Source organism: Nothoprocta perdicaria, unplaced genomic scaffold (assembly GCF_003342845.1).
Source record: "Nothoprocta perdicaria isolate Ctin4 unplaced genomic scaffold, notPer1 scaffold_26, whole genome shotgun sequence".
Classification (NCBI taxonomy): domain Eukaryota; kingdom Metazoa; phylum Chordata; class Aves; order Tinamiformes; family Tinamidae; genus Nothoprocta; species Nothoprocta perdicaria.
This window is the reverse complement of record NW_020455488.1, coordinates 5,802,642-5,812,470: the sequence shown is the minus strand read 5'-3', so window position 1 is coordinate 5,812,470 and position 9,829 is coordinate 5,802,642. Positions and strand designations below refer to the sequence as shown.

Genomic DNA, 9,829 nt, shown 5'->3' with positions numbered 1-9,829 from the left:
TCCCCTCCCGAGGGCGCAGACAGGCGCTGAGCTCGGCTGGCAGYGGGCAGGGGCCGCAGGGCAGCCCGTGGCACCGGGCTGGGTCCTGCYGCGCGGGGCTGTGCTCACAGCAGCGCCCGCGCAGGGGGGGCCGAGGGCGGCTGCCCCCCAAACGCTGCTCCCTCCTGCACCCGGGGCTGCCCCGGCTCCGTCAGCGCCCCGGCCCTGCGCAGCCCCCTCCGCGCGGCTTCACAGACTACACACAGTACACAGGGTTACAAAGAACATTGGTTAAAGGAAACTCAACTCGGTGAAAAGATAAATCCAACCACGCGGCACATCTGAAAAAAATAAATTACTTTCAAAATACCATCATTTGCTCAAGTTGAACAGGGTTTGCCTTCCTTTAAATACATTGCTCACTAAAGCTGCTCTGCTCGGAGCTGCTGCTTCCACCGAGCAATTAGTTTGTACGAAAATATTCTGTGTGCCCTGTGGCCGGTGCGGGGCGGCGGTTTCGCTTGCTCAGYACGCAGCCCTGCGCAACCAGCCCGAGCGGGAGCGCGAGGGCGGCCGGGGGCTCCGGCCCCGCGGGGGRCTCGGGCGGCAGCCGCGGAGGGAGGGCCCGCGAGGTAGAGTAATTAGCAACGCTCATCAGCTTGGGGGAGCCTCCCGCGCACGGGGCCYGGGAGGCCGGGCTGGGGCACCGGGAGTTGGGCGGCTCCGATGCCCCCGCGGGGAAGAGGGTGCCCTGAGAGGGAAGGGCCGGGCACCGGCGGGAGCGCGGCCGCTGCTCCACACCGGGCTCGGACCCGCCGGAGCGGAGCCGTCACGGCCGGRGGTGCCGTGGAGCCGCTGCTGCCTGGCGGCCTCCGCTGCCCGGCGGCCTCCGCTCCCGCCTCCCCGAAGGCTGCGCCGCCCCGGCCTCCCCGTGAAGACCCCGGCCGCGGCAGGGCCGAGGCGCCGCCGCCGCCCCGCTACAACATGTTGTAATAGGCCATGTCCTTCATGGCCTGCTCGGCCAGCGCGTGCCCGCCYGCGGGGGCGCCCACCCCGCCGTACTCGTACGAGTTCTCCTCCTCGTAGTCCTCCATCTCCTGCTGGCCATCCAGCTCCGCGGCGTCCGTCCCGCCCAGCTCCATCATGGGATCTAGAACAGGGCGAGAGGAGATGCTGCGTCTGCCCACGGCTGCTGCCGAAGTGCGATGCTGGGGCAGCGCTGCCTTTGGACGCAGGCTCTGCCCGCACCATCTTCTAATCTGCCAAGAGCTGTCCAAAAGTGTATCCCTAAGGACTGAAAGCGGAGGGATTTGGGTGTCCCTCCGGGAGAGGGACAGGGGGACTCCCCAGGGAAGGGCGAGTCCCGCGGGCGGCCCCGGCTGCTCCCTGCGCCCGCAGAGCAGGGCTGGCAGCAGGAGCCCTGTGCTCTGCGCACCCTGCCACGCGTCGCCCCCCGGCTCCGGCCAGGCCCCGCTCCACGGCGTCCCAGTGAGGAAAGAGGCAGGGGGAGAAGGTGGGGAAACCCAGCGAAGGGGACAGGCAGCCCGGCTGCGGGCAAGCTTCTCCGAGCTCCCTTGGCAGCTCCGGGCAGAACGGGCCCCTCGGCGAGTGCCCGAGCGGGCACAGGACACGGGCGGCCCCGACGCCTACCTTGGCTGTCCAGGCTGATGTCCATGACCCCGTGCTTGACCTTCATGTGCCGGCTCAGGTTGCCCTTCAGGTTGAACTTGCTGGAGCAGTAGGGACACTTGAAGGGCTTGCTGCCGGCGTGCAGGTGCATGTGGCCCAGCAGGTTGTACATGCGGTTGAAGGATTTCCCGCAGACCTAAGGGCGACGCTCCCCATCAGCAAGGCCCCTTCCTTGGTCCCAATGTGACGCCCCCCGTGCCCCCCAAGAGCCGCCTCCGGTGGCTGCTCCTGCCGCGGGGACCGGTCAGACCTCGCTCCCGGGCTCCCCTTGTTATTCCCGCCGATTCCCAAGCCTAGTGGGACGCTTCCCTCCTCCTGGTCTCCCACCCTTCCACGGGAGGCCTCGAGGAGGCAGTGCTGGCACGCGAGAGCTCTGCAGGCAGCGCGGGCACCGTCACTGCTGCCCAGGGCTCTGGATACCGCCCTGCCCGGCAGCCCGGCRCGGGCTCCGGGCGGGAGCTGCAGCCCGGGACAGGCAGGGAGGCAGTGCTCGCCGCCAGCAGCTCATCCCCAAGGGCTGGCGCCTCTCCGGGAGCGAGCGCAGAGCCCGGGAGCGGCCGGGACACCCGCGGTACCTTGCACTTGAACGGCTTCACCGGGGAGTGCACAATCATGTGGGTCTTGAGCGTCTGCTTCTGCACGAAGGTCTTGAAGCAGATGTGACACTGGTAGGGACGGACGCTGGTGTGTATGAGCATGTGCCGCTTCATGTTGGCCTGCAGGGTGAACTCCCGCCCGCACACCTCGCACTTGAACTCCTTCACACCCTGCAAGGGCCACCAAGAGCGTGAGCGGGGCAGAGCAGCAGCAGGGCAGGGCTGCCGCGGGGCCGTGCGAGGGTCGGGCTCGGCGCACGGCGGGACCAGGGGGCTGCGCTTGGTGCCCRTCACCAGGCAGGGCGCAAGGACCAGGGAGCCGCGCTCGGTCACCGGGCAGGGTGGAGCGCGGCGCTCGCCCCGGCTCAAYGAGCTTCGGTGCTGGCTGCGCACACGGGCACGGGAGGGACACTGACCCTCACGGGCTGCACCCTCCCCAGCGGGTTTCCTGCCTCCTCCTCCTCACACAGCACCGTTCAGCCCTGGCCTGCGCCTGGCTGTCCTGGGACATCAGCTCCCATGCACGGGGCTCYGAGCCGAGTCCACAGCCCATGTGCTGAATCTGGCACAGCCGGCAGCCCAGGAGTGGCCAGGCAGCCCTGCCAGTGATGCCAAGTGCCCTGCAGCCCATTACGGCCCCATTACAGCTCCTGAGACCCCTCAGCAGCAGCTGCAGGCGCCTGCCCCGTCACCCACTCGCACAAGCCACAGTGGGGCCAGCCCCTTTCCCCGTCCCCCGGCGGGGAAGTGCAGCCCACAGGACCCACCTTGTGCGTGAGCGAGTGCTGCTTGAGGTGGTGGATCTGGCTGAACTCCATGCCGCACTCRGTGCACACGAAGGGCCGCACGTTCTGGTGCTTCAGCATGTGGTTCTGCAGCTGGCTGCGGTAGTGGAAGGACTTGCTGCACTCGAGGCACTGGTASAGCGTGGGCCCCTGGTGCGTGGAGAGGTGCCGCTTGAGCTGGGTGAGCGTGGAGAAGTCCAGGCCGCACTCGACGCACACGTGGCAGCGGCCGTGCTCGTGCTTCACCTCGTGCGCCTTGAGCTCGCTGGGGTAGGCGAAGCCCCGGCCGCAGAAGCGGCAGCTGTAGGGCTTGATGTCGCTGTGCAGCAGCATGTGCCGCTTGAGGTGGCTGGTCTGCGTGAAGGCCTTGCTGCACACCTCGCACTTGTGCGGCCGCGTGCCCTCGTGGGTCAGCAGGTGGGTCTGCAGGTGGCTGGGCTGCTTGAAGAGCTTGTTGCAGTGCGGGCACGAGTGGGGCTTGATGCCGTTGTGGCCCAGGATGTGGGTGACCAGGTTGTACTTGGAGGTGTAGGACTTCTCGCACATGCGGCACTGCCAGCGCTTCTGGCGGTCGCCGGCCTCCACGAGGTACGAGTCGTCGATCTGCACGTTGATGTCGAGGCGGTCGAGCTGCGCCTTCTTGCTGCGCTCGCCGGGCTCGGCGCCGCGCCACGCGACGCCCTGCTCGCTCTTGACGGGCTCGGGCTCGGCGGGCGCCGCGGCGGGGCCTGCGGCCTCGGTGCCCCGCGCCGCGCGCCCGCCCAGCTCCAGCTGCAGCTCCTGGCGCAGGTGCCGGCGCAGGTGCCGCAGCCGCCGCGGCTTCCTGCCCAAGGCGCCCAGCTCGGTCATGTTGAGCGCGCCGCCGTGGGCCGGCCTCTCGCGGGCCGGCTCCTCGGGAGCGGGCGGGCCGCCGTGCAGCGCCTCCGCCGCATCCTCGCCGGGCGCCTCGCTCGCGGCCTCCTCCTCCTCTCCGGCCTCCGCCTGCTCGCGCTTCACCTTGGGCACGAGGCGCACGGGCGGGCGCTTCCTCCGGCGTGCGTGCTTCCCGCAGGACGGCTCAGCCTCCGCGGCCTCCTCCTCCTCCACRGCCTCCCCCGGCGCCGCCTCCGGCTCCAGCTCCGGCACACAGCTGCTGTCCGGCGGGTCCGGCCCCGCGCCCGGCGCCGGCGGGGCGCTCCCCAGCCCCGGGAAGAAGCCGCCCGGGCTGACGGTGGCCCCGAACAGCTCGTTCTCGGCCACGAGGCCCAGAACGGCCGCCTGCGCCAGGGACAGCACCACCACGGCGTCCGTCTGCGTGCCGCTCTCGGCGAAGCGCTCCATGGCTCGTGGCGCGCGGCTATGCTGGCATGGCTGCGGGCGAGAGCGGCGTCAGCCCCCGACCATGGGGGCCCGTCCCTGTCCCCATCCCCGTCCCGCCAGTCCCCGGGGACACCACGCGCCCCACGGCGTCCTCCTCGCGGCACCCGCGGAGCCCACGCATCTCCGCAGGGACATGTTGATGTCCCCCCAGGTCCGGGGCAGCCCTGTCCCACCAYGGGAGCAGGAGGCAGGACACCGCACCCCGGGACAGCGGAACGGGTCCAGAGGCGGCTGCAGGACCGGGCGGAGGGAAGAGCCATCCCATCCCCATCCCCATAGGAGAGCGCGGATGGGGGAGGGCAGCAGGAAGAGAAACCCTCAAAAACAGGGAGGAAGAAAGGGAGGGAGGAGGAGGAGGGGGAGCGGAGGCAGGAGACAAAGAGCGGAGCTGGGGAGGGGGAGGAGAGCCGGGGGGATGGGGACGGAGGAGCACAGGGATGCCGGGAGCGGGGACAGCCCGACCACCCGCACAGGCAGCCAGGTGCCCCGGGGCCGCCCCGCCGTCCTCGGGAGCCCCGGGGCCGTGGGCTCGTCCTTGGGGCGCTCTGAGGGCAGGCGGGCGCCCTGGGCCACCCTGGCYGCTCCGTGGGGCCGGGAAGGAGGGCAAGACCCGACGGGCTCCCACACGGCAGCTCCGGCACGCGGGTTACCCTGCTCCCGGACATGCGGGTTACCCCGCTCCCCGGCCATGCCGGCGGTGGCCACGGGCCAGGGCCGCGGAGCCGCTGCCCGGGCGGCCCGTCCCGCTGCGCCCTGCTCGCAGGGACACGGGCGCGATGCTCCTGCTCCCCCGACCCCCCGCCGCTCCCGCGGCACCCTCGGCACAGCTGCCTCCAAGGGCAACCGGCAGCCACGGGAAGGCAGAGCCGGGATTTCAGCCYACTAGGAAACAGCAGCAGTTTTCCGGAAGGAATCGTGCAAACAATACCCTGGCTCCAAGGATCTGCGGGTGCGATTCCCAGGAAGGGATGGAAGCCAAAAGCAGGAACCGGCTTCCCCAGGGCCTCTGCCCTTCCCCATTCCGGGCCGCAGGGGCTGGGAGAGGCAGGAAGGCAGAGCAGCCCGTTCTGCCTCTCGTTCCCCTCCCTGTTTCGGGTAGGCGGCATCAATCCTGCTTCTCTGTAGGCCGGACGCCTCCTATAATCCAAGGAGGATCCTGCTTTTCCCAGCAGCAAGGAGCTATTTCCTCACAACTCAGTGCAYTAAATCCCCCCCATGTTACCTCCTGCAGCAACTCAAGATCCTCCAGAACGGAGGTCACACGAGCGGCACCTCAACGTGCCCCCAACAGGGCACTAAGGCCGACAGCCCCAAGACGGAGGCGCTGGGAGCAGAGCCGGCTCCGGCCGCTCCGCAGCTCCCAGGAACGGGAAGTGCGCGGCTCCTCCGGGCCCTGGGCACGGAAATGGGTCTGTGTCCCACCAACGGCCTCGGAACATCCCTGTCCGACACGCGAGCCCGGCGCGCGCGGAACCGAGCAGGAGCAGCACGGGGCCGGCGCGGTGCACGGAACCGGAGCTCGTCGCGTCCCTGCTCATGCCTCCTCCCGGAGCGGCGGCGGCACCCATGGACACAGCTGGAAGCATCACGGCGCTGCCCACGCAGGGCCGCAGGGCCGGGCAGTGACGGGAGCCGCCGTCCTGCTCGCCGCCGCSGCGGGCACGCGCGGCTCTCCGGAGCCTTCCCGCCCATCTCCTCCCGTGACACACAAGGAGCTCGCCTGGACTGCGCCCGCACCAACAAGTGTCATTGCCCAACCGCCCAGCACAGCCACCAGCTCTGCAGGAAGAGCCGGGCAAAACCCGCTGCTGCTCCTCGATCCTCGCACTTCCTCTTACGTCCCCCCGGTAGCTGGCAGCCATTCGGTGGCTGACGAAGGCCACCTGCTTCCTCTTCCTCTGGCGCTCCCCTGCCTGCACGCTCGCGCTGCCCTTCCCTTCRCTCGCACGGCCGGTCCGCCCAGGGCGTTCCCTTCGGTCCCGCGGCGCTGGGTCAGCTCCGGGGCCAGGCCACAGCAGGGCTGCCGGGTAGCACGTCCCGCTCCTGCCTTTTGCACTCGACATTCCCGCGACCCCCCAGCGCAGCAGCCGCAGCCGCTCCGTGCCGGGACCTCCGGCTCCCGGTGGCCAGGGCCGCCTCCCCTTCCCTGTCCCTGCTCCATCCGTCACCCAGCGCTTCCCTGCGCTGCCCGCCCAGCCGCTGCTCCCTGCGCTCGGCCCATCGCCCACCCTGCTCCTCTCACACCACGCACAGACACGAACGACACCTGTCCCGACACGGGTCCTCGCGGCGCCACGGGCCGCTCCTCCCGGCCCCTCTTCCCAGGCCTGGGCACAGAGGTATCGCGGCAGCTCCTGGCTCAGACCAGGGCTCCTGCCCTGCCGAGCCGGGGCCGCGCCGCCGGGACGCGCTTCCTCGCAGCCCCGCCACGGAGGCACCTTCCGCGCTTCCCTTCCCCGCTCGCTTTCCTGCCGCGCTGCTCCTCCCTCTTCTGGGAAGCGCGGCTCCAGGTGCCGGCTCCGCTCTCCTTTGTCAYGCACTGGTGACAATCAAGTTTTTGCACGGTGCAACTCCAGCGCCGGGGCCGTTCCCCCTCCTGCCTCCTCTCCGAGACTCCGCGATCGCCTTATTGATTTTTCCTTTAGATACTGATTCTTTTTTTAAGCCTTCACTTCCTTGCCTTTTTTTATGCATTCTTATTTACCTCTGTGTTATCTGGAATTGCTCAGCTATCTATTTTTATGTAAATATAGACTTTTACCCCTCCCGGCTCCTTGCTGCAGTAATATTGCCACCAGTATGTTCCTCACATGGTTCCAACATCAGCATCCGCACTCGGTTAAGACGCACAATCCCCGGATACTTCCCTTCCCCTTGCTTTTCCCTTCCTTGCTTTCCTGAACCCGCCCAGCTTTTCCTGAACTGCTGCAGAGCAGGAGACAGCAGCCGATCCACCCAACCAGCCGCGCACAGGGCTCAGAGCAGTAGCACCAAAGGGCTCTCCTCATGTCACATGGGCTGCAGAGTGGGACAAGCACCGCGACCACCCACGCATCACATCACATCACATCACCCACCCTGCAGACGGGCAGTGCTGAGCAATGCTCCCCGCTCGGGGACAGCTCCAGGACAGCAAGCACGGCACAGCCTCCCCGGGGCAGCGCCCTCGTTACCCTCCTCGTCACGCTCAACTGGTGGCACCTGCGGCCCACGGACATCTGGTACCAGCCTGTGTCTCACCAGGTGCTGCGAGCAGGGCTAACGGCTGAACCACCCACCAAAGAACCCCCCAAGGGCCGGTCCAGCTGCGGTGCCCATGTCAGGAGCAGCAGGCGCCTGCCTTGGCTGGTGGAGCCCTCCCTGTGCGCAGTGCAGCGGAGCGGAGCGAGCGCGTCCCCCGGCCCGGCCCCGTGTGCCCGGCGCTGCGGCCCTCAGAGCCGCTCAGCGGGTTCTCTTTCCCATGCTTTTAAAAACAGTCTCATTTAAATTCAACACAAGAAAAACATTTTTCACATCTTTTTGATGTCTTTCTTTTCTCTGTGTGTGTGGTTCTCCAAAAAAGCAGCTTATRAGCATCCATAAAACTTTTAAGCAGAAGAACGCTGTTCTTCCCAGTGATTACGATAAGCAAATAAAGCTATTTATAAAGCTGATCCAAGACATCGTGCCTGCGCGGGGCTGGAGGATGGACGAGGTCCCCGGGACRGGGATGGCCGCGGAGCCCGTGTCCCCAGCGCTGCCCGTGCAGGAGGACGTGCRCGGTGCTGCCGCTGCTCCGCGCGCCCACGCGGCGGGAAACGAGAGCCAAAGGTCCGTCCCGTGGCCGGGCTCCCTCCCACCCAGCCAAAACCGGAGGTGGAATCCAAGGGTTCACACCGGCACGGAGCGGAGCAGGGACTGGGGGCTCTGCTCACGCCGGACACCAAGCGCGGAGGAAGGGCTGCTYGAGGCAAAGCGCGCCGGCGCCGAATGCCCGCGGCTCGGGTGGCACCGCGTCCCCGCGCTCACAGCGCCAGGCCCCGCTCGCAAGGGCAGGAGACACCTCCCAAACCTCCACGCAGGCCCCTCCTCCCTCCCCAATCTAGGTCAGGACTAAAAATACCGCTTCCCTCCTCACGACTGACACCTGGAGCAAACAAACCAGGCTCGGAGCTAARCCACGAGCCCAAGTTGGAAGAAACGGCACAGGGGGCACGTTTTGCTGGGTTGCTTCCTACCAAATAAACTTGTTTTTAAAGAAATCCAAACRAGACTTGGATCCATCCAAATAGTGTCTTCAAATTAGATACTAACTCAGTTATTTTAGGAAGATTTATATTAGATCTCTAGATCTAGAGATGCCTAAAAGAGATCTCTAGGAGAAAAGGTAGTTATCGTGACTAGAAAAAAAGCACTGCTAACTTCAGATATATTTTACGGCAAGGAAAAACCTGTAAAACATCACGTGAAGTGGTTCCAGATGGACAAACTGGATAAAAAGAAAAAGAAAAGCAAGTGAGGGAAAAAGCAGATATTGGAAAGGTGATACTGTGTCTGTCAACGTCTCTTGAAGGCAGCAGCGTCCTCCTTGTAAGACTAGGTACAACACGCTGAAAACACATCACTGGTCAAGTTTATGGCTGTTCTGCTAGAGATTGTTACCACGATGTTGACATGCAAAGATAAGAAGTAAATACTAGTCTGCAGCCATAGGTTATTGGTAAATTCTGACCAGGAAAGGAATGCCTTCAAAAAAAAAGGAAACTACCCTTTGTACAGAAGAAGCACGAATTCAGCACATGCAATAACCAGGAAAGGAAAGCTGTGTGAACAGGGGTTTTGTATCGTCAGGTTCCCCAGGAACTGCAGAGCCTGCTGCACGACGCTGTCCTTCACTTTAGAACAGAGCCTGCAGACCCGGGCCTGCCCAGTCCTGCTCTTAATGCCYGCTCAACAGGGAGGCTCCACCACAGCCGCAGCTCTGTTTTCCACACAAGCTCTGTCTTCCCCACCGCGCTTCACGGATCCCGCGGGTCCCCGGCCCTGCCGCCCGCCTCGGAAGAGCTCGGTGCTCTCGGCAGGGTATCCCGGTGCCAACACCGAGATTTAGCTGCACTTGTTTGTTGCAGYGAGGAGGTGGAAGGCAATAACCGGGGGGTGAGATGTGAGCCGGGCATGCGGGCTGCTCCGAGCAGGGCCTGCCCGTGGGGCCCGGCCTCCCGCGGGGACAGGGACCTCCCGCTGCCGGAGCCGGCGGCGGCAAGGGGGGCCCATTCCCACTGGGATGGCATCTGCATCACTCACTGCAGCCAGCCTGGGACATGCCATTCCCATTGGGATGTTGCCCATGCCGCTCGCTGCGGCCAGCCTGGGACATGCCATTCCCGGTGGGACGGCGCACTCGCCGCTGGCTGCGGCCAGGCTGGGATATCCCATTCCTGC

At 66.1% G+C, this 9,829-nt stretch overlaps 1 protein-coding gene across 1 annotated transcript; it reads right to left on the bottom strand.

Annotated features, from left to right (window-relative positions):
• Positions 1 to 956: 956 nt before the first annotated feature.
• Positions 957 to 4,369, bottom strand: ZNF710 (zinc finger protein 710). Its single transcript, XM_026040531.1, has 4 exons — positions 3,032 to 4,369; positions 2,244 to 2,435; positions 1,630 to 1,804; positions 957 to 1,129 (listed from the first exon to the last, which is right to left on the bottom strand). Exons 1-4 carry the CDS (start codon positions 4,367 to 4,369, stop codon positions 957 to 959), a joined length of 1,878 nt encoding a protein of 625 aa, XP_025896316.1.
• Positions 4,370 to 9,829: the final 5,460 nt, after the last annotated feature.